General features: G+C 47.0%; 1 protein-coding gene across 1 annotated transcript in view; it reads right to left on the bottom strand.

Moving 5' to 3' along the window:
* GLYR1 (glyoxylate reductase 1 homolog) overlaps nucleotides 1–24,940 on the bottom strand; it is a 529,972-nt gene that overhangs the window by 147,356 nt on the left and 357,676 nt on the right. Inside the window, exon 10 of the mRNA XM_078662916.1 lies at nucleotides 10,419–10,518. Coding sequence (XP_078519042.1) covers nucleotides 10,419–10,518 — 100 coding nt within the window. The remainder of the gene's footprint in view (nucleotides 1–10,418; nucleotides 10,519–24,940) is intronic.

Raw genomic sequence — 24,940 nt, 5'->3', positions numbered from 1 at the left:
TTTTACAGCTGTAACCGTTCTTGCTGCAGTTCCTTGCATGTGCAGATAAGGTGCAAAATGTCTCATTTTTCGGTGTTGCACAGCCTACAATGGGGTTTGCATTGCTACCCTTAGCCAAGGTGGAAGGTTCTGGATGTACTTTAGGAATTTTATTTTTTCGATTTAGGGTAGCCCGGATTGAAATATTTTTGCAGTGCAAGTGTTTTGTACGAATTTAGCGTCATCCAGGCGTGAGATCCGGCTGAAGGTTGCCTTGTCCTCCACCAATTAGAGTTGTTTTAAGCATTCCCACACCGCTTTTTTGAAAGTTAAGTGATCAAGTTGCGAGTTCCAGAGTTCAGTGAGCCTGGTAGTTTCCAGAGAGGACTGTCGGTAACTTCTTGCGTGCGAGGTTTCCTTTCGCTGGAGTTCTTGCCGTAGCAGTTGATTTAAGGTGTTTGAGGTGGCTCTTCTGATCTTGTGCCAGCAGGTGATGTAAGATCCGTGCCTGGCCAGGGATTGTTTAAGTAGGCCGAATGTAAGAAAGTGGCTCTATATATACTGGACCAAAGTAAGGTACAGTGTGTATAGAGTCCCCAGAGGTTTGGCGGAGGCTAAAGTTAGAAATAACCTTACTCTCTAAAGTGGTAGCTTGGTCAAGCAGTAAGGCAGTATCAGAGGACAGTGTAAAGCATTTGTTGTACACACTCAGTCAGCAAATGGTCTCACACACTTAAGAACTGAACTCTAGGCGAATTGTTTTCTATCAAAAGATATAGTTGTTTTATTTTAGAACCAACAAGATATCAAAATATACTTTCTCAGGGTGAGTTACTTTAGTTAAATTCTTTTCAAATAGGCAATAGACTTTTTGAATGCAATACTTACAGTTTGTTGCAATAGGCATGAGCTGTAAACAGTTGAGTAAAAAAGTTTTGGTTACAGTAGTGATTTTTAAGGATTAAAGAAAAATCTTTTAAGTGCGGAGTTTTGGAACTTTAAAATATTCATCTAAAATCACTGCACTTACAGTGCCCAGGAATGGCCCTGGGGTACTGTAGGGGCCCAGGGCTCATGTACCTGTGCCCACACCACTGGCATAGGTCACCCAGCTAGAGGGGTGACTGATGTATGCCAGGGCAGTGGATTTGTGGGCATGGCACACAGGGATGTGTGCCATGTCGACTCTTTGTTTAGTTCTGTACTTAGAACCTCAGTCTGCAAAGGCAGTGTGTGGGTGTCAGGGTGCAGGGCCCCTAAGGTTGGCACAATATGTGCTGCAGTCCTTAGGGGTCTTCTCTGGTCACAATGTCCTGGGTACCATTTACCAGGGGCTGACATGTGGTCAGAGATGCCAATTGGGTTTTAGCTTCAATAGAGTTTTAGAGAAGGAACACAGGCCCTGGGCACCTGATTGGCAGGAGCCCAGGGCACACTCAGTCAAAGCACATCAGCAATTCAGCAAAAGGTGGGGGCATACCATACAAGAAAGATGGCACTTTCTCACACCGAACTCCAGCCTTATTTGAGCAGGTGAAGTGTAGTGCAGGAGGCTAAACACGGTTCTATAGGCTTTGAACAGCATGCTATCTAGGATGTTAATGTCTCTCCCCCGCATTGCTTCGCTGCCATAAGTTACCGTGGGGAGTGGTGTGGCTTGGACTACCTACAAGAGCAGGCTTAGTGTCGGCCCATCAGCTTGTTTGAGAGATTTTCCATTGAGAGTGCTATTATCAGCCCTCTCCTTTGTATTTCTTCTTTTTAGAGAGTGAATGACCCTTCTTTATCAATTATAACTCCTAAGTACTTGTATATGTGTGTTGGTTCGAGCTGTGTGCCTCCCGAGTGCCATTTCCTCTGCCAAGTTCTGTTGTTTATTGTCATTAACCGTGTATTGCTAAAGTAAATTTTTATTTTTTTCTCTGTGGCATAGTTCTGCATTTCCATTAGTAGATGTTGGAGGCACACATAGGTGTGGCTGAGCAGGACTACATTGTCTGCGTACATCAAATTGGTTTATGTTTTGCCTCCTAACTTGGGTGTGTGAGAGTTACAAATGTCGAGTGCCTGAGGAAGGTCAGCCATGAATAGGTTGAACAGTATGGGTGCAAACACAGAACCATGTTTCAGTACTTTGGAGGTAGGGACTTTTGAGGAGAGGTGAGTTCTGCCACCCAGTTTCACTTGAACCCAGGTGTCTGTATGAAGAAGTGACAAGATGTTAACGATGTACTGTGGGATTCCCCAACGCGCCAACTTACGCCCCAGTCTGCCCCTCTCGACATTACCAAATGCAGCGCTAAAGTCGATGAAACATGCATGTAATGGGAGATTGGTTGTTTTAGCTGTGTCAATCAATAAGGAGACTGCGAGAATGTTTGTTGATGTACCAGCCGTTTTGCGGAAGCCTGTCTGATTTAGCGGTATTATCCAATTTTCCTCTGCCCAGGTTGTGAGATCCTCTTGGACGGTGCCAGCAAAGTATTTTGCTTCATTATCGATCAGTGCTACCAGTCGATAGTTGCTTGGCGCGGCTGTCACCTTTTTTATGGATTGGGACAATTGTTGAGTCCCTCCATGATTCTGGTAGTTTGTTTAGAAGCCTAACTTCCAGGAAAAGAGGTTGCAGGATGTCTGCCTAATCACCAGACTTGGCTTTGAACAGTGCAGGCGGGATACCGTTCGGTCCCGGTGCCCCTTCTTTCTTTCCTTTTGCAATCTGTTTTTTTTATTAGAAGTGGTAATGAGTTGCTGGCTTCACAGGGTGGTATGACTTCTATGTCTGGTAAGTTTGGCTCCGTTTCTTTGTCGAGCGCCCTAGATGTCCTTCTATTGGCCATCTATTAGTATAATGTCTTCCCGCGCCTACCGTTTGGTTTTTGAAGTGCTTGGTTAGGAATTCCACCCAAGTTTCCTCCGAAATATGTGATGAAATTCCCTCATGGTGAGGGTGAATATGAATATGCTACTTACCAGTATGCATCTGTTCTTGGCATGTAGGGCTGCTGACATTCATATCTTTACATAGATCGCCGCCTAGTGTTGGGTCCGGATGATTGCACCTTGTTGTCCTGGAAGAGTCTTCGAAGTATCACGAGATAGGTGACTCCTCCCCTGGACGCCAGTGCGCATGGGCATCTTCTCCATCCTCAGATTGTTTTTCGCCATTGTGGCAAAGATGAAGTATAGAAAAGTAAGAGATGTCCATGTAAATTTATGTGAAAAAGTACTGCAGCTGTGACAGGCACAGGGGAGGAGGGTGGGCGATATGAATGCCAGCAGCCCTACATGCCAAGAACAGATGCATACTGGTAAGTAGCATATTCCGTTCGAGGCATGTGGGCTGCTGAATTCATATCTTTGCATAGACTATATAGCAGTATCTCCTCTAGCGGTGGTCACTTGTACCAGCTGCAGCAGTTTGGAAAAGAGTTTTAAGGACAGCCTGGCACACAGCAGCTTGCTGCTTTGCTTGGACATCTACACAGTAGTGTTTAGTGAAAGTGTGTATGGTAGACCATGTAGCTGCCTTACATATCTCTTCTAGGGGAATGTTTCCTAGGAATGCCATGCATGCCCCCATTTTACGCATTGAGTGTGCTTTTGGGGGAACTGTTAGAGTGCGTTTAGCTTTTTGGTAGCATATCTGAATGCATTTAACTATCTATCTGGCTATTCCTGAATTTGAGATGGCATTCCCTTTATGTTGTGGTGCAAAAGCAACTAATAGTTGCTTTGTTTTCCTGAATGATTTGGTTCTGTCAACGTAATATAGCAGAGCCCTTTTTACATCTAGTGTGTGTAGGGCTCTCTCAGCCACTGACTGCGGGTTTTGTAAGAAAACTGGCAATTCTATGGACTGATTGATTAGGAACGTGGATGTGTTGCCTTCCGAGGTGTGCTGCTACAACCGCTAGGCATTTTGTGAAAACTCTTGGGGCCGTAGTTACCCCGAAGGGGAGAACTTTGAATTGATAATGTTGCCCTTTTATTGTGAACCGGAGGTATTTTCTGTGAGCTGGAGGTATAGGTATGTGAAAGTATGCTTCCTTGAGGTCTAATGTAGCAAGGAAGTCGTTTTGCTGGAGTAACGGGAGTACTTGCTGTAGAGTAATCATATGGAAATGCTCTGAGAGTATGTATTGATTTAGCAGTCTGAGGTCTAGAATGGGTCTGAGGGACCCATCCTTCTTGGGAATTAGGAAGTATAGTGCGTATACTCCTGTCCGTTGGTGTTGAAAAGGGACTGGCTCCCTTTTCTAGCATGGACGCGGCATCTTAGATTCGGGAGGATCAGTGGCAGTGATCCTCCTGGACCTGAGCGCTGCGTTTGACACCGTGAACCATCGGGTGTTGATCCAACGACTGTCAGAGGCGGGAGTGGCAGGAGCCGCCCTGAGGTGGCTTAGTTCATTCCTTGACGGTCGGTCATACCAGGTCTGGGAAGGCAGTAACAGGACTACATCCATCTCTCTCCAGTGGGGTGTGCCACAGGGCTCCTCCCTGAGCCCGACATTGTTTAATGTCTATATGGCCCCCCTGGAGGATGTGGTGGCCCCTTACAACATCAAGATCATCAGTTATGCTGATGACACTCAGTTAGTGGTCGCCCTTCCCCAACTGGTAGACAACCCCGACCTGCTGCACTCATGCCTGGTGGATGTCCACACCTGGATGGACGTCTCATCTCTTAAGCTGAACGGCTCTAAGACAGAGATCATGTTGTTAGGGTATAAAGCTCCTCCATTGCCTTTAACATGCTGGCCGAGCTGCATGGGTGATTTCCCCACCATGAAAGAGGAGATTAAGAGCTTGGGGGTCTGGTTGGAACAAGAGCGGGCAGCTCGAAAAATCTTCCCGCTTCTTCCCTTTCCATCGAGGAAGCTGTTGATTCAAGGTCTTATAACATCTCGCCTTGACTACAGCAATGGTCTTCTCCTGGGTGCCCCTGAATCTACTCTTAGCAAATTACAGCAGGTCCAAAATGCGGCGGCCAGACTGCTTATGGGCATTCCCAGAACCGAATCAGCCAGACCCGCCCTTAAGGCCCTGCACTGGCTACCAGTGCGGGAGAGAGTAAAGTTTAAGGCACTTTGCATAGCCCACAAAATTCTTCAGGGTAAAGGACCATCTATACTAAGAAACCTTGCAGTGCCTTACAAAGCGAACAGAACGCTGAGGTCCGATCAGAAATATCTGCTCCGTGTCCCGAGAGTAAAAAGATCACGCACGGGCGGGAGACGATTTTCTGTGAACACAGCAACGCTTTGGAACTCTCTGCCCTTAAAACTTCGCGCTGAGACCTGTATTTTGCGCTTTCGAAAAGGTCTGAAAACTTATCTGTTTCCTGCGTGATTTGGCCTGACCATCTCACTGTTTTAACTGTTGATGCTCTGTTCAAAGCGCCGGGATGCCCTAGGGTAGCTGCGCGCTATATAAAATTTTAATAATAATAATTATTGTAACAGTGTGATGTGTTCTTTGGACATAGGACGATGTTTGGGTGGTATGTTGGGTGGAGTAGAATTGAGTTCCAGGCAGTAACCATACTGGATAATTTGTCTCCCCCACCTGTCTGTGGTAATGGCATTCCAGACTGGTAGGAATTGTTTTATTCTGCCTCCGACCGGTGTCGGGTGGTCCGGAGGGAGTGTGATAAAGCCACTGTTTGGTGGCAGTGGAGGCTCTGGTGTTATTGCCGCCACGTCCCCTGCCCTTGTTATTGTTTCCCCTATAACCCCCTCTGTTGGAGCCTTTATTAAAGGTACTCTGGGTGTTACTTTTGAATGTAGAGGAAGGAAGCCTGTGATGTGTTGCCTCTTGCGGAGCCTCTGTAGGAGGAGCGACAAAAAGAACTTCTGTGTTGTTGAAACTGAAGTGCGCCCATAGACTTAGCAGTTTCAGTATCTATTTTCATTTTGTCTAAGATTGATTTTACTGCTGGACCAAACAGGAAATCTGGGTTAACTGGTTGGTTGAGGATTGTGGATTGCACCTCGTTCTTAAAACCAGAGATGCGTAACCACGCATGCCTGCGTAGTAATACACTAGTATTAATGGATCTTGCTGCTGTATCAGCTGCATCAAGCGCACATTTAATGGAAGCATTAGTTATAAATTTGCCTTCCTGAATGAGGTCGTTAGCTTTAGCTTTAAAATGTTCTGGTAAATGTTGCATCAAACCTTCAAGTTCATCGTAATGGGCTCTATCATAGCGTGCTAATAAAGCCTGTGTGTTTGTTATCCTCCATGAATTTGCAGCTTGTGAGGCCACCCTATTGCCTGAGGCTTCTAAGATCTTAGACTCCTTGTCAGGAGGGGGGAGCATCTCCTGTTTGCGAGTTGGCTCTCTTTCGGGCGTTTGCCACTACTAGCGAGTCTAAAGGCAATTGGGATTTGATATAGGCGGGGTCGGAAGGGGCCGCCTTATATTTCTTCTCTATTCTGGGATTGAGTACACGCGCTCTGGCTGGATCTTTGAATATGTCTGGTGCATGTTTAAGTACCCCTTTTAACATAGGAAGTGTCCTGACATTTTTCTCAGAAGTAGGAAAGGCGTCAAATAAAAAGTCCTCTTCTATGGGGTCAGTGTGCATGTCCACATTGTGATATTTTGCTGCCCTATCTAACAATTGATTGAAAAGAATGGTGTCGTCAGTAGGCGACGGTTTTGTAGGGTATGTGGAGGTGTCTGGGATGGGCTATGGATCATATGGATCATTTTGGTCATCCCATGTGTTATCTTGTGCATCAGGATCTTGTGCATCCGGATCCTGTGGCTCATCAAAATTGTTATGAGGATCTACCCCCATGTTCTCTTCCTCATCATACTGTGAATGTGTAGGAGAGTAAGGCACAAAAGGCATATTAGGATCTAGAGGAGGAGGAGTGAAAGGTTTTGAGGGAGATGTCCCGAAGTCTTTTTTCTTTGGAGGAACAGGGGAAGGAGTGTCCGTGTCCAATGGTCTCTTTTGCCGATGGTAAACTGTAACCTTTCCTGTTTCAGGGTCTATGTACAGTTTAGATTGTTCCTCACTCACTGGATCAGGATGGAAGAGTTCTTCCTCAACTGTCCGTGGCCTTGGTGCCGATGTTTTTGGCTTGGTGACTAGTCTGTGACTTTTTGGCTCGAGAGCCTTAGGTCGTGGAGCTCTGTCTGGTTCGACTGTTGCTTTAGGGTCGGAGACCTTTTTCGGTTCGACGACTTTGTCCTTGTCGACGTTCTTTAGTACGTCAACAGTCTTTTTTGGTTCGGCGACCTTCTTTGGATCGACAACCTGATTCGGATCGACCGGAGTCTTTGGTTCGATACTTTTATTTTGTTTTTTGTGCTAGTTGACCTTTTTCGGCTTGGTGTCTTTGCTCGAGTCGATGGCTTTTTTCGTGTCGACTGGCTTTTTCTCTCCAGGTCGAGTATCTTCTTTGGATCAACGACATTCTGTGGCTTAGAGCTCTCTTTTGGCTCGAGAGCTTTCGGCTCGAAAACTTTCTTGGGTTGGCCGACCTTCTTTTGTTCGAGAACCTGATTCGGTTCGACAACTTTTGGGTCGACAACCTTCTTTGGTTCGATGACCTTCGGTTCGACAACCTTTTTCGGGTCGACAACCTTTTTGGGGAGAGTGTTACTCGGACGAGGTGTTTCAAAAGGCTTAGTCTTGGGCTTCGGAGACGAGCCGGAAGGCGGGGCTTCTGAAGTAACTTGTCGATATCGGCTAAGGCCTTTAGGCGATGCGTCGACCGGAGCCTATTCTTTTGAAATAAGCAGGGTCGGGGCCGAGTACTCACTTTGTGCCCCGGCGTGATCTGGTCGTCGGAGTCCGACTGGTCCTCAACGGTGACGATTTCTAGATCCGAGTGTTCCGCTTCCGGGAGGTCGTGTTCGTCATCGAAGATGTTCTCCGGTTCTGGTGCTTGCCGCCGCACCTCTTGCCTAGCGGCCCGTCGATTCCGGATGGTTTTCTTCGAACGGAATTGGGCACACGCTGAGCAAGTTTGTTCATTGTGGTCTGGTGATAAACACCTGTTGCATACTGTATGTTTGTCAGTATGCAGGAATTTGGCGTGGCATTGTGGGCACCTTTTGAACGGACTCCTTTCCATCGACAGCAGTCCCATGTGGCGTCGAAAAGGCCCAACGGCCCGCGTCGACGACCGGATCGAGATGGAAAGTTAAATCGAGTCAAGGAGTACCGAACGAGAACAATACCGTCGAGGTAGAAGGCCTTTTGGCCTTAGAAAGTAGGTTAGTTTCGATTCCGAAGGTAGAGTAGAGAAATAACATCCGAACCCAATGGCGGAAAAAAAACAATCTGAGGATGGAGAAGATGCCCATGTGCACTGTAGTCCAGGGGAGGAGTCACCTATCTCGTGATACTTTGAAGACTCTTCCAGGACAACAAGGTGCAATCATCCGGACCCAACACTAGGCGGCGATTTATGCAGCAGCCCACATGCCTCGAACATATCGTTCACAGTTTTCCAGAAGCGGGTGCTGTCATTATGATTTAGGTCATGAAGGAGTTTTGCCCAGGTTGCGTTATGTTGATCTTTGTTTGTGTCCCATTTCAGTTTTTTTAGTGAAGTCCTTTGGTTCCTCAGAAGTGAGCGCATGCTTGAATCCCCTGGGTGTCTTCTCAGCATGCTCAATGTTCTATTTATTGATTTACTGAAGAGCTTAAGGCGGTCTCTTTGTTCTTTCGGGATCTTGTTTCTCCTGCCTGAGGCCTGGGGATGGTCTTGTTGGACGTGTAGATGGGCCCAGGGTTAGATCTTGCTGAATAGAGCTGGGTACGGTGGCTGTTAGTTGCAGTTCAGTGGACGGTGGTCGCCCCCCCCATGCTGAACCCCTGGATGTATGGAAACAGGAGGCTTCCACATATATAGTCCAGTATGGAGCTTGTTGTTGAGCAGTAATGTAATTGAACCAGAGGCGAGTGATCGGGAATCTGCCATTGAGCGCTCAGAGGTTTAGGTGTTCTAAATCTTCCAGGAGGCGGCTTTTCTTGCAGCTCTTGCTTCCGTGGATTGGTGCGCATAGGGTTGGGATATTGTGCATTATAGTTTGTAGACAAACCTCTCCCCCTGATATGCCAAAAAGGTATAGGTTTAGTTCCCCTGACAGAATAAACTTTGAGATTTCCGTCTCCGTTGCGTGCTTTGTTACTTGATCTGTTAGCCTTTTTGAGTCTTTCGCTTTTTGTTTTGGTTAAATGTATGTGTTAATTAAGCCAACCTCAGTTTCTTCGCCTTGGACAGAGATGGTGATTTTAACTGTTATAATGGCTGCAGGAGTTGAGGCTATACACGCTGCTGATGGTATGCTCGTCGTAGATACGTAGGTAGCAAGCCCTATGGACCTATGCCCAAATCTGCCACCCCTTGTGGCCGGTGTGGCAAAGCACATGAAACCCCAGATGTGGTGCAGGTCAGTGAGCCAGGTTTCCTGCAGCATGATTATATCGAAGGCGTTAGTGTATCGCAGGAAGTCAGAGTCCTCAATATTTGTGGATAGACCTTTAATATTCCACGAGCAAAGGCGTAGTGGGGTCTCCTTTGCATCAATTCCCCCCCTGCGCATGTGGTTATGGTTCGGGTAATTTGCTCCTTATATGAGGAATGGCTCCAAGACGCAGGTTCCGTACGGAATCTATCTTGTAGGGCCATTGATCCATTGGCCCTCTGTTGTGATCTTCCCAGAGCCCCTCCGAGCACGGAATTTGTGTGTCCAGGTTGTATTGTTGGTGCAGAGTTTAGGTTGCACGCTAAGAGGGGTAGTGGATATTGTATAGTTTCTTACCTGTCGGTGATGAAGGGGAAGATTCAAAGCATGTGAATTTCGAATAAATACAATGCAGCAAATATACTTAACCTAGTCCTGAGATCGGCGAACGTTCCTCAGAAGAGGACGCCCATTCTCACGTTGTCATCCTGCAGCAAAGTCTTGGGGGTGGGCACAACACTGCAGTAGGAAGAGGAGGAGTGGTGGGCACGACTGTCAGTGTGCATGACAGTTTGGCAGGCCGTCGTAGGATGGCCCAACCATCATGCGCACTGGCATTTCTCCAACCCAGCTGTGTTGCTAGGTGGAGAGACCAGCAGGCACAGGCTCCTAGGTCCAGATGGAGCACAAAACGAGCACTCCGCTTTTCCCAATCCGGACACTGCTTTCATGGGTATGAGAGCTGCATCGGATTGGGCTAAAGGAGAGTCTGGGAGCTTCAGCCTGTGCCCCTGAGGATCAGAAGAGAAGCGAGCAGACCAGCAACAAGATAACCGGCAGGTACTTTTTTTCTTTTAAATTGTTGCTTGTTTTGTTACATCCCCCCTCCTCGCCACATTTCCCTGACACCAGCCGCTACTGAATAAAAAACGACCCATGTACTAATATTTCAATTAAGTGCTCTGCCACGTTTCAACTTGCTTGTTCTGGAAGTACTCACCTTCTCTGCAGTACGGTTCCACACAGTCACAGAGTGGCCCATCTTCAGCAGGTTGGATACAATGCCGCTTCCCATCAGACCAAGCCCCAAAAAGCCTATCCTGGTAGTGGGAAATAAGAGAACATTAGAGCAGTAATCAACCTTGCTTTATGCCTGAACTATGTTTTGTTCTAGGACGGTTAGGCAAAAAGGGGGACTTGTCAAAATCTGTCCGATCCAGCCAACGACTGCCTTCTACTAACATTCAGACTCTTGGACGAAACAGTTGCACTGCATCACGTTTGCGCTCCAGTTGTTCAACAACATTTTAAATGGCAACCAAATATATCAACAAAAAGCAATCTTGCAACAATGTATTAATAGAAGGGGGCCAATTAGCTCAGTATTGTAATTATTTATTAAGTCTGGATGCAAGATGAGTAATATGTGCACAGCTATCAAAAACACTATTTGTATAAAGTAAAATGCGTGTAGGGAACAGAAAGGAAAATCAAGACGTCACTGAAAAAAGGTAGGAGGATGGGTGGGATAAGGGTAAAAATATTCTGAAACAAAAGGAGAGCCAAACATTTAAACGCATGACGCCAGCAGAGGGAGTAAAAATGACCAGACCTACTGGCCTATTGATTACACAATGATCAGATGTTGGTATAACTCATTAAAGGGGAGAAAGACTAGAGATGGAAAAGTTACTTTGGGGTAATACTAGTTCTACGCTGTATGCATCTTCAATGAAATCACAACATGTAAAACATTTCCAGGTGCTGAAACAAACAAATCCAAATGGTAAAATACTCCCATTTTCAATCGGTAAAACTGAATGAAAAGTATCAAAACAAATCTAGTTTAAAATGCAGAAACATACAGCCAATATGAAGAACTAAGACTATAACTAAACAACTTTTCCTTCTGCATTGTAGGATCTTCACTCATAGTTTGAAACAGTAGAACAGAATAGCAAACATATCCTCAACAATACGTAGCTTCAAGACGGAGAAAAGAAAAGTTATTTGCAGTTTTGTATAGTGCAGATACCAGTATCTAAAATTATTGAAGTATATCTGGACTATACATACATAGAGACATAAAACACAACGTAGATTGCTTTTCAAGTTTGTCACACTAGTAGAACTTTTTACAGAATGCAGGTTTCAGTAGCAACATTTCTATCTGTAGACCATTAATAGGTAGTACCAAGCAGGATAGTTGTGATAGCCCATTAAGGATGTGGTGACAGAGTATAAAAGTAGCCAAGCAGTACACTACACGTTTTCCACATTCCATCACAGATTGCAGAGAGGAACCCACCGACCACAGACAGTGACAAATAGCGCACTTGAAAGTTTGCACTCCTTTGAACGTAATTATTGAAGGCATTAACACACTAAAAACATCTAATCCCTCTTATTCCTAACTAAAGTGAACTTTTATTTTTTTAAATTCTAAAGGGACTTAACCAAGGCCATAACAAGACTTAGTTACTTGGAAAAATGTTGTCAATTCGAAAATCAGAATTCTAAAGACAATTTAAGAGTTCTGTTGTGTGATCAGGAAGTAACCAAGTTAGTCCAACAAATGCAAAGTTGTATATCCTACCACTGATCCACCAATGTAGCAAGCTGGCTCTATATATACTATAACAAAGTGAGGTATAGTGTGCACAGAGTCCAGTGGAAGCCCAAAGGTAGGCAGACGTAAAAGTAGATAGTACCTTACTCTCTATTTGTGGTAGTGGGGGTGAGCAGTAAGGCTTTATCAGAGGATAGTGTTAAGCATTTGTTGTACACACTCAATTAGCAAATGATATCACACACTCAAAGACAGAACTCAGACAATGTTGTTGTATAGGAATATTCTTTTAGTTATTTTATTTCCGAACACCAAGCAAGCCTGGCACAGGTAAGTGATAAGTACTTTGCACTAATAATAAAGTTTGTAAACAATTTGTATTGCAGTTGTATATATACTCTTGATTTGATCACAGTAGAACTACTAGTAATGCAATGCTTTGAAAGATTGTAGATCTACTTTGTATAGGCTTTTTAATAGAATGTCGGGTATATACCTTTACAGATTACTTTTCTTACACAGTGCTGTATGCCTGGATACTGCACTGTGACATTTCCTGTAAACAGGTAAGTAAAAGCACTTTTGTTATTTGGTTACAGTTTTAAAGACTTTTATAGATTTTTCAACACCTAAACTTTTCACAGAAAAACAGTCAATGTTATCCTATCGAGGGAAATAGGGTTCTCGGTTCAAAGCTAAATATTCGGTTGTGGGAGTTGGTATGCTGGGGGTAGACTCACGGGTCCCCCAGGGTCAAGGATGCACTCTTGTTACACCATCAGCAGCACTAGTGCGGCCGGGTGCAGAGTGCTGAGGCCCAACATTATCCAATGGAGGATAGGGGGCCTCAGTTGGTGGTTGCTGACGAGCAGGCCACAAGGTTGTGGGAGCCAAGCTCCTGGTGTTAGGCTCAGGGCAAAGGTGGATCCGGTTTAGCACACAAAGTGCGGCTGGGAGCAGGGTGCTGTTTTGGCGTCGGGTGCCCTGTTTCAATGGAGATTTGGGGGTTTTGGTTTTTAGCTGCAGGCTCGGTCCAGGAAGACCCCCGGGAGGAACAACAGCTGGGCAGGCAAGTTGGAGGGCTCGGGACAAAGGTGCACCTTGGGTTCTTTTCTCCAGTGCGCAGGGTGGCTGGATGCAGGGGTGTCTTTTGGGGTCGGACATCACCTTAACGGGCCACTTGCGGTTGGGGGGTGCCTCCGTGCAGAGGCTGTAGGCAATGTAGGGGAGCACTGGAGGAGTCAACCCACGGTGGAGTCTGGAGCGCTGGGGGACCTCGCTGGGACCGGCGGGCCACTCAAACTCGAGCCGTAGGCGTCAGGTGCAGGGGTGGTTCCAGCCGTCGGGTTTCTTTGTCCTCAGCAGGCTCTGAGTCTTTCTTGGCTGTTTCTTTTGAACAGAGCTGCTTTTCGCAGGGGATCCGTTCACTGTTAAAGGCAGTCACTCCTCCCAGGGTTCTGGAGGTCGCTGACTGCAGGACGGCGACAGCTGGTGCAGGATCTCTGGAACCTACAGACGGGCGAGTAGGGCTGGGGTCAAGTCAGTTCTTTGAAGTCTCCTCTGTGGGGCGACTTTGTTTGTCCTCCTTCGCAGGTTGCAGGAACCTGCCTTCTTGGCTCAGAGCTACCACTAAATACTGTATTTAGGGGCGTTTTAGGGGTCTTGAGATTAGCAGCCAATTGGCTACTGACCTTATGGTGACTGTACCCTTTGTGTGCTCACCCCACGTGGGGGGGCGCAATCCCTAGTCCTGAGTGGAGAGTGCCTGCCATCTGCAAGATGGAAGGCATTGAAGAGTGGGCTTCAGCTCGCCTCCCCCACCTAAGGAGAGGGGTTGGCAGAGGTAGGCACACCTTCCGGGCTGTGCTAATTTTTCCTGCCTGTCTTCCTGCCGAAAAGGAGGGGCGACAGGAAGGGGGCCTGCTCCTGATAAAAGGAGAGGCTGGGAGTCGCATTACAAAGGCACAACGCCTTTGAAGCTCCCTTGCCACAGATGGCTTTACCTAGCCTGTGGGAGGTGTGACCACCTACACACCGGAAAAGGCTTTGTTTCTGGGCTCAGGGAGCAAAGGCTCCAACCCCAGGGGTCAAGAATCATGTCTTCTGGTGGCAGGCTGGTGTGTACTAGACAGGGAACCCACCAGAGGCTAGTCATTTTTCAGGGGGAATCTCTAAGATGCCTTCCGAGTGCATTTTTCATTAAATCCCACACTGGCATCAATCAGTGTGTGTTTAATGTGCTGAGAATTATGATATCAAACTTCTCAGTTTTCAGTAAAGCCATTATGGTACAAACTCCCAGCAACATATACTCTTAATGGCAGTACTGTACTTACAATGTGTAAGAATTGACAAAGACACTGTAGGAGTACAGGGCTCATGCACCTGTACACTCACCACTGGTACAGTGCACCCAGTTAGAGAGTGGCAGTTCTATGCCAGGGCAGTGGGTTGTAGGCATGGCACACAGCGATGTGTGCCATGTCGATTCTTCACTTTGTTCTGCTCCAAAACACACAGCCTGCAAAGGCAGTGTGTGAGTGTAAAGTTACAGGGCCTCTAAGGGTGGCACAGTAAGTGCTGCAGCACTTAGTGGCCTTCCCTGGTCACAGTGCCCTGGGTACCTGTGTTTACCAGGGGCTGACCTGTGGCCAGAGAGTGCCAATAGGGGGTGCAAGGTACAGTTTTTGGGAAAGAACACAGGCCGTGGGAACCTGACAGGCAGGAACGAATAGTTTCTTACCAGTCGGTGTTGTTTTGCAGCTTGAAGATCTTTCTGGATTCACTATGCTGTGCATTATTCCGCGGTCTAGTGGTTGGGTCTGGAATCGTAATATTTTTTCTTTTTCTTTTTTTTGTAGCCCAGGTGGGCGTCGACGTCCCACCATTTGGTGTCCTTCCTCTGACGTCGGCAGGCTTCCTGCGGAAAATCCAGATTTGTCTCTTTAAAGAGTCTGGTTGAATATTGTCTTTGCATTCTCTCCTCCTCCTGCCTCATCTTTCTGGCGGAGGTGGGTGGGTTCGCTAGTGAATCCAGAAAGATCTTCAAGCTGCAAACCAACACCCACAGGTAAGAAACTATTCGTTTTGCAGCGTGAATCTTTCTGGATTTACTATGCTGTACATAGACTTTGTCGGGCCGGCCGCCCGCTTTTGATATCTTGCTTCCAACTTTGGTGCACCCATTTATGTGATAACAGAGCAACCGGACGGTTTTCTGTTGACAGGGCGGATTCTTCTCTGTGTGGCAATCTTCATCGATGCCCCATCTACCACGTAATAATGGCATGACTCATACACATTATCTGCTGTGACTGGAGAGACGATAAATTCTTTCTTCTCCAAGTTGAATAAGGGACGCATTTCTAACCACGACAGGCGCACTGATATCCACCATTACATTCGGTTTGTGCTCCTTTCTTCCTGCCCCCTCCTTTCTGTCCTGAGGAAGACCCCGTTTTGAGAGCATACAGATATTTCCTCCCACCTTGGGGTCGAAACGTCGACATCACTACATACAGCCAGCCCTAGCCCATATACTTGATTTACTTTTGATAATAGGTGCATGGTGTTGCTTGATCTTTCTCTGTGTATTTGATACATCTGTTGGGCATTATATATTAGCCCTTGTGAATATTTTTTATTGTACATATGCTTCCTTGACTACTCTGTCTACCACTAAGTCCTATCACACTTCCATCACTCACTCCATCCCTTCCCTTCTCCTTTCCCCTCTTTAGGGCACGTGTATTTATTGTATATTGAATGTTCTGATTTTTTGCAACTAGTCACACTGTGATTAATAAACACTGTGACTGTCTAATATGGTTTTGTGATTCCCTTCTATTCTGTTTAGTTGTTCCTTCTCTCTGGGACCACTGTGTTTATATATTGCTTAGTACCCAGGTCCCAGGGCCTTTTTGGGTTTACCCTTGTTTAATAACGTACATAGACTTTGTAGCAGTTTGTTATGTTTGTGGCGGCTGAGTGGAAGATGAGCGTTGGTTGTTGAATATATGTGAAGCACTTTCTGTCCTACTTGTGCTTCCTTGTTCATTTGTATGTCCACACAGTAGGGCTTAGTGAACGTGTGCACTGAAGCCCATGTTGCCACCAGGCATATGTCTTGAATGGGTGCGTTAGCCAGGAAGGCTATTGTTGCTCCCTTTTTCCTTGTAGAGTGGGCTTGTGCCCCTCCTAGTAGTTCTTGACCTGCCTGCTAGTGGCAGAATTGTATAGTTTGTACGATCCATCGTGTGATGGTGCCCTCCGTTACTGGTCTTCTCCGGAAACTGCTTGTGAAGGACAGAAAGAACTGCTTTGTTTTCCTGTGCTCTTTAGTTCTTTCCATTACTGCCCTTCTTGCGTCCAGAGTGTGCAGTGCTCTCTTAGCGCTTGTGTATGGTTTCTGAAAGAAGCTTGGTATCTGTATTGTTAGGTTCATGTGAAACCTTGACACCAACTTTGGCATAAAGTGTGGGTCCGTTCTCATTACCACCCTCTCATTGTGTATTTGAATGTAGGGTTCCTGTAGCGACAGCGCTTGTAGCTCGCTTACCCTGCGTAGCAAGGGGATTGTTACTAGAAAAGCTGTCTTCATTGTGAGCATTTGTAGTGAGGCCTTATGGATGGGTTCAAAAGGCACTTTCATAAGCTTTGTTACAACTAAATTAAGGTTCCATGCTGGTAGCGGCATCCTTTTTGAGGGGTGGGGGGGGGGCGATTCTTTTAGGCTCTTCCAGGAATCTCTTTACTACTTGGGATGTAAAAATGCTCTTTCCCGTCTCACCTCTTGTGTAGGCTAATATCGCTGTTAGGTGTACTCTCAGCGAGGTAGAGCTTAGGTTTGTTTTTAGCAGGTGTGGTAAATATTTTAGCACAGTTGTTTCCTTGGTCATTTTCTTGTGTAGTCTTTCCCTTTTGCACCATTGCATGAATCTTTTCCATTTTGCCACATAATATGCACCTCCGTGTGGTAGATCTCCTTGCCTCCCGTAGCACCCGCAGTGTGCTCTCTGGGAGTTTTAGGTGTGCAAACTCTACGTCTTCAGGAGCCATGCAGCTAGGCAGACTCTCTCTGGCTCTAGGTGAAGCACTTCCCCGTTTTTCATGGATAGCAAGTCTTTTCTTTTTGCGAACTTGTGAGGTGGTCCCTGCGCCATCTCCACTATCTGTGAGAACCAGGACTGCCTGGCCCACTGTGGTGTCACCAGAATCAGTGTCATGTTGCTGGTTCTGCATTTGCTGAGTACCCGATGTATCAGTGGTATCGGGAGAAAAGCGTAGGCAAATGTTTTCGACCAGCTTATCCATAGGTCATTCCCCTGGGATTGTTCCCCTGGTTGCCTGGATGCGAAGTATTGGCATTTTGCATTCTGGTGTGCTGCAAATAGGTCTATTTTTGGTGTCCCCCACTTCTTGAACAGCTTTTGCGATTCCTGTGCATTGAGCTCCCACACGTGGGATGCTGATGTCTGTCTGCTGAGCCGGTCTGCCTCCACGTTGTCTTTTCCTGGTAGGTGTATTGCCAGAAGGTCTATTTCTAGTGGGATGGCCCATCTCCATATCTCCTGCGCTAGGTTGGACAGTGCAACTGATTGTGTTCCTCCCGGTTCGTTGATGTAGAACATCGTTGTTGTGTTGTCGGTTTGTATCAACACTCTGCTTGTACAGTTGTTTCTGGAAGGCTTTTAGGGTAAGGAACACGGTCTTTAGTTCCAGGTAGTTGATGTGCCTGATCGCATCTGTTGGAGTCCACAGACCCCTCACCTTGAGCTGGTTCATGTGTGCTCCCCATTGCCTCTGGGATGTGTCTGTGGTGATGGTCACTGTTGGGTTTGGTGGTGAAAAAGGCTTCCCCCTTGTTATGTTCTCCTTGTTCCACCACGCTATCTCCTCTTGCACTGCGTGAGTTACAACCACTAGATCTTTCCAACTCCCTGCAGCTTGTGACCATTGTTGTTGGAGCTACTCCTGGAATGGTCTCATGTGGAGTCATATATTGGGGACTAGGTGTATGAAGGACGCCACCATCCCCATGATCTTGCTCGCTGTCGGAGCTCGCCCCTTCTGGTATTGGCGTGTCTCCTTAAGCAGGGCAAGTGTTCTCTTGTCGCTGGGGAACACCTTGCTCTGTATGGTGTTGATCTGTGCGCCTAGGAAGATCTTCACTTGTTCTGGTTCCATTGAGGATTTCCCCCAGTGTATTGAGAATCCCAGTTCTGTCAGTATCTATTTGACCCGCTGTGCATGTAGTTGGCATTGTTTGTAGGAGCTTGCCTTTATTAGCCAGTCGCCGAGGTAGAGGTATACATGAATCCCTTCCCTCCGTAGGTGCGCTGCTACCGCTGCGAGGCATTTGGTGAAGACCCTGGGTGCTGATTTTAGTCCGAAGGCCAGGGCTGTGAACGGGTAGTGCGCTTTGTCTATGGCAAATCTCTGTAGATGTTTGTGTTGTCTGTTCATGGGAATGTGTAGGTAGGCATCTTTGAGGTCTATGGTGGACATAAAGTCTCCGTCCCTTATCCGATGAATAACCTCTTATGGGATGTCATCTTGAACCTTTGTGTCTTTATGTATTTGTTTAGGAACCGTAGATCCAGGATGGGTCTTCACGTTTCGTCCGCCTTCGGTACGAGGAAGTAGTTTGAGTACACTCCCTTGTTTCTTTCTTTGAACGGTACTGTTTCTATTGCCTCCTTGTGGAGGAGTTCTTGTGCTTCCTGTTGGAGTAGCACGAGTTCTTTTGCTGAGCATGCATTTCCTTTTGGCTTCCTGTTTGGAGGCTTGTTTTCCAGTTCTATACAGTATCCAAACTGTATGATGGTCAGTATCCATTTGTTTGTTATTTTCTTCCAATCCTGGAAGAAGTGTGTTAGTCTGCCTCCTACTGGTGTTACATGTTCTTTGATCCCTGATTTGAGTGTGTGTACTTTTTTTTGCTTATTTTGTTGTGCCCCCTCCCCTAGAGGTGTTGTGTGGGTGGGCATGTTTGGTGGAGCGGAGTAACTTTGAAGTGGGATGCTGGCCCCCTCTTCTGGTTTGTCCTCGTCCATTAGCCCTCCTGCGAAAGGACTGGCCCATGGGCTGGTACAAAAGGGGGTGGTGGTGGTGGTGACGGACAGAACATCTGAACCAATCAAACACTCACACCCAGTCAACAGATCTGGGTTGAATCCATCACCGTTCTTTAGACCACTCTGCCACCCCAGTTCAGACATGGCCATATGCAAATCAGTCTGACCCTGTGCCTCATGGGAACAGTCGAGCCCGACCTGCCAAGCCATGCCTTCCCTGGACCGGAAACAAGCTTCCTAGGACCGGTTTCTGGCATTTCAGCCATCTTCAGCCAGGCTTGCTTGAATCCAGTGGCAAAGTGAGCAAGGGACTCACGTTTCAGCATACCCTGCCAACTTATGGTGAACAAAGCAATACAAGAGGGGGTGGTGATGGACGGAGCATCTGAACCAATCAAACACTCACACCCAGTCAACAGATCTGGGTTGAATCCATCACCATTCTTTAGCCCACTCTGCCACCCCAGTTCAGACATGGCCATATGCAAATCAGTCTGACTCTGTGCCTCATGGGAACAGTCCAGCCTGAACTTCCATGCCATGCCTTCCCTGTGACGGAAACAAGCTTCCTAGGACCGGTTTCTGGCATTTCAGCCGTCTTCAGCCAGGCTTGCTTGAATCCAGTGGCAAAGTGAGCCCCCTCTTCTTGTTTGCCCTCGTCCATTCGCCCTCCCGCGAAAGGACTGGCCCCATGGCTGGTATTGCCAGGTTTGCTGCTGCTGACCCTGCAGCGCTTGGTTGTTGCCCTGGTAGTTCTGCTGGAATGTCTGATGTGACGTTCCCGGCTGGTTTCCCCCTCTTCCGTTTGGTCTCTGTGCCGGGGTGCCCCTTCTCATTCCTCAGAACTGCAACGCCCCCATGGACCTTGCAGTTTCATTTTCCTTCTTGAGCTGCGCCAGTTTCTCATCTACTGGCGCTCCGAACAGTGTTTCTCCATTGAAGGGTGTGTTCAGAATATTATTCTGGACTTCCGACTTGAAACCTGAGATCCTAAGCCAGGCATGCCTTCTTTCTGTTACCCCAATCATCATGAGCCTGCTGGAAGTGTCTGCCGCATCCAGGGCTGATTTGAGGCATGTGTTTGCCATGTTCTTGCCTTCCTCCACCAGGTGTGTTGCTCTCTGTTGGTATTGTTCAGGGAGGTGTTTGAGTAGCTGTACAACCTCCTCCCAATGCTGGTACGTATGCCTGTAGAGTAGGGCATTAGAGTTGGCAATGCGCCAGTGGATTGCTGAATTCCTCTCTATTTTATTTCCAGTGAGGTCTATCCTCTTACTTTCCTTGTCTGGAGGTGGGCCTGAGTTTGTGGGAATGTCGGCCCTCTTTCTGGCTGTTGCTGCAATGATGGAGTCAGCCGTGACGGATCCCTGGATGTATGGTGGTTTCTTAAAAAGATTGTTTATACTTCTCTGTCCTAGGTGTGACAGACCTGCAGCTTGATGGTTCCTTGAAAGCTTCCCTTCCCTGGTCCAGGACATTTGGGCGCAATTGACTCTTAGTTTGAGTGGGGAGCAGGGTCTCTAAGAGGAAGCAGGCTTTTGGTTTCTCTTCCTCCAGTTTCACCCCATATGTTGCTGCCGCATTCCTGATGACCATATTGTAGATACCAATGTCATCTGGCAGCGAAGGCCTCGAAGGATACATTTCTACGGCCTCTTCCGTGCTTTCGGCGTCGAGGTCCTGCCAATCCAGGTCCTGCGCCACCGAGGATGCCGACCCCAAACTTGCTTGCTGGTCTTCCTCTCCTTCTCCCTCATAATAGCATAGGCCCTCTTCCTCTTGGTGTTCCTGGATCTCCGGAGTTTTCGGCGGCTCCTCGGCGTCTAACTCCTTTTCGTCCTCGACGATCATCGGCGGCTTCGACGGGAAGGTGAACCTTTTTATCCGTTTGTCTAATTCCTTTATCCTTTGCAGGATACTGTACATTTCGGCCTCGAGCCCTCTCTTTTTCTCTCCATTGGCGGCCTATTCGCCGTCGAGGGTTTCGGCCAATCTCTTCGATGTCGACGTTGAAGTTGCCTTTGGGTCCTTTTTCTTCGGCGTCGAGCGCACCTTTTCGGGGACGTGCTTCGACGACCTAGGCTTGTCTTGGGTTTTAGCCGACTGGGAGTCCTTTTCGAAGGATCCGCTGGGCTGTTTGTCCCTGGATGCAGCTGCGGCCGTCAAATGTTTCGGCGCCAGTGCTCCTTTCGAGGACTTTGACTCTGTTTTTCGAGAGTCTGTCGGAGTCTATGGGGTCGACGTCTCGCTTACCTCCTTTGTTGTTTTCGTATCGGTCTCAACGTCCGTGTAGTTATCTGGTCCCTCTGCGATGTTGTCCTCTTCCCCACTGGAGAGGCCCAAGTCAAGGAGCAACGGAGGTTGACCATGGCCTTGCATGTTGTAGTTGGCTCTCCTCTGTCTTTTGTCTTATCCTGAGTGTCTTCGGGGTAAAATCCGAGCAGGCGTTGCAAAGCTTGCTCTCGTGGTCGACCGGCAGGCAGAGGTTGCAAACCGGATGCTGGTCCTTCTGCGCGTATTTGTGGTGGCAGGTACGGCAGAATTTAAAGGGTGTTTTGTCCATTCCTGTGCTCAGGGGGTCCCCTGTATGCGCATTCTCCGTTGGTAGTCGAATTGTCCCGGTTCAGTGGTCTTGATTGCGAGATGTATTCTCCAATTGTTTCGGTGGTTTTCTGTCTTTTTCTTCTCCTTTTCTCCAAAAACTCTGGAACCTCTCGGTGATGATACAGACCCAACGGCGGAAAAAAGGATCTGAAGATGGCGCCCAAAGGTGGGAGCTTCCGCAGGAAGCGTACCGACGTCACAGGAAGGACACCAAATGGTGATACGTCGACGTTCACCTGGGCTATGAAAACCCCCCCAAAAAACCCAGACAAAATACTACGATTCAGGACCCAACAAGTAGACGGCGGAATAATGCACAGCATAGTGAATCCAGAAAGATTCACGCTGCAAAACTAAAGGCACATCAAGAAGGTGGGGTTTTGAAGGAAGGGGGGTTTGCTGCAACAGAAGGAAAATGCTACTTACCAGTATGCTGCAGAATGACATACTTGTGCATAGATCGTCATCTGGTGTTGGGCTCGGATGTTTGCAGTTTGTTGTTGTCTTGGAAAAACTCTTTGTAGTTACGAGATAGGCGACTCCTCCCTTGGACGATACTGCGCATGGGCATCAACTCCCTCCTAAGATTGCTTTTCGCCATGAAGGAAACTGCTACTTACCAGTATGCATCTGTTCTTGGCATGTAGAGCTGCAGAATGACATACTTGTGCATAGATCACCACCTGGGCTCGGATGTTTTCAGTTTGTTGTTGTCTTGGAAGAAGTCTTTGTAGTCACGAGATAGGTGACTCCTCCCTTGGACGATACTACGCATGGGCATTGACTCCATCCTCCTGTTTTTCGCCATGAAGGGAAACGATGGAGTTTGTAAGGCGTATGTCATTCTGTAGCTCTACATGCCAAGAACAGATGGTAAGTAGCATTTTCCGTTCAAGGCATATGAGCTGAAGAATGCATACTTGTGCATAGACTGTATAGCAGCGTACTCCCCTAGCGGTGGTCACCTGTAGTTGTTGCAGTGGTCTGAAAAAGTGTCAACAGCCTGGCCTACAGAAGCCTGTTTTGCCTGCATGTCTACACAGTAGTGTTTGGTGAAGATGTGTGACGTGACCATGTTGCTGGCTTACAAATATCATCTAAGGGAATGTTCCCTAAGAATGCCATGGAAGCCAGTAGTTTGCATGTGGAGTGCGCTCTAGGGGGAATTGTTAATGTGCGTTTTGCTTTCTGGTAGCATATTTGAATACATCTGACTATCCAACTGGCAATTCCAGCTTTGGAGATGGGGTTTCCTTTATAAGGTGGCGAGAAAACTACAAACAGTTGGTTTGTTTTTCTAAAGTGCTTAGTTCTGCCAAAGTAATAAAGTATAGCTCTTTTGACATCCAGTGTGTTAAGAGTTCTTTCTGCTACAGAATCTGGCTTGGGGGAAAAACGGGCAATTCCACAGATTGATTAAGCTGGAAAGCAGAAATTACCTTGGGAAGGAATTTTAGATTTGTTCTAGGAACCACCTTGTTATGATGCATTTGTAAGAATGGTTCTTGTATAGTTAAAGCCTGGATCTCACATACTGTTCTGAGAGAGGCGATTGCGACTAGGAAAGCTACTTTCCATGTAAGGAACTGCAACTCGCATTTGTGTAGAAGTTCAAATGGGGGACCCATGAGCCTAGTAAGGACAATGTTTAAATTCCACACTGGAGAGGGTGGGATTGTGGGTGGAATTATCCTTTTAAGGCCTTCCATGAATGATTTGATAGCAGGTACCCTAAACAATGACAAATGTTGTCTGTTTTGTAAGTAAGCGGCAAGGGCAGCAAGATGTAGTCTTATGGATGTGTATGCTAGATTACATCTTTGTAGATGCAGTAAATAGCAAATAATGTTTAGAAATGAAGCATCTAGTGGGTCAATTTTGTTGTTATTGCAGTAAATGACAAATCTTTTCCATTTGGCTGCATAGCAAGCTCTAGTAGTAGGGCATCTAGCTTCCTTAAGAATGTTCATACAATCCGGTGGGAGGTTGAGCTAACCAAACTCTAGGACATCAGGAGCCAGATTGCCAGGATCAGTTGAGCTGGATCTGGATGCCTTATTTCTCCATGGTTCTGTGTAAGAAGCTTTGGGGAGAGCTGTAGTTTTTGGTGTGGAACGATTGAGAATTCCAGGAGTGTTGTGAACCATGGCTGTCAGGCCCATGTTGGAGCAACTAGGATCATCTTGAGAGACTGTTGTTTGAGCTTGCGCACTACTAATGGGATGAGCGGGAGTGGCGGAAAAGCGTACGCAAATCTGCCTGACCAGTTCATCCATATCGCATTGCCCTTGGACAATGGGTGTGGATACCTGGTGGCGAAGGTTGGGCATTTTGCGTATGTGGCGATCAGGTCTATGTCTGGGTGGCCCCACATCTGAAAAAATGGATGAAGAACTTGAGGATGTAGTTCCCATTCGTGTATCTGCTGTGTCTGACGACTGAGCAGATCAGCAATCTGATTGTGTGCCCCTGGAAGATGTTCTGCTAGAAGGTATATCCTTTGAGGGATGGCCCATCTCCATATATTTTGCGCTAGTTGCGAAAGCTGCAAAGAATGTGTTCCTCCTTGTTTTTGTATATAATACATTGCTGTCATATTGTCTGTGCGGACAAGGACAATTTTGTTGGAAGCATTTTAATGCTAGAAAGATTGCCAGTAATTTGAGGTGATTCATGTGGAACACTTTATGTTGAGGGGTCCACCTGCCATGAATTGTATGGTTTAGGAGATGGGCTCCCCAGCCGGTAAGTGATGCGTCCTCTGTTAGCACTATTTGTGGAACTGGGTCTAGGAATGGCCGCCCTTTGGAAAGGTTTTGTGTGTTCCACCACTGCAGAGAGAGATGTGTGGGGCTCTCCACCAACACTAGATCCAAAAGTTGACCTTGAGCCTGGTTCCACTGACGTGTTAAGCATTCTTGTACAGGCCACATCTGAAGTCTTGCATGAGGTACTATGAAAATGCAAGAGGCCATCATTCCTATGAGTTGCATAAACACTCGAGCTGGTAGTGAGTCTTGGGGCTGACATTTTGTTATAAGGTTTTGTATACTGGCTATCCTGACTGGATTGGGGTATGCAAGGGCTTTGGAAGTGTCTATTGTGGCCCCTAGATACTGATGTATGTGGGACGGCTGTAGATGTGATTTGGTGAGGTTTATCAAGAACACCAAATTGTGGAGCAGATTAATTGTTTGGTGAGTGTGATTAACACACTGACTGTGTGACTTGCCTTTTATTAGCCAGTCGTCCAGGAATGGAAACACATTAATA

Source organism: Lissotriton helveticus, chromosome 10 (assembly GCF_964261635.1).
Source record: "Lissotriton helveticus chromosome 10, aLisHel1.1, whole genome shotgun sequence".
NCBI classification, from domain to species: Eukaryota; Metazoa; Chordata; class Amphibia; order Caudata; family Salamandridae; genus Lissotriton; species Lissotriton helveticus.
Note: the sequence above shows the minus strand (reverse complement) of the source record. Positions and strands in the feature narration are given on the sequence as shown.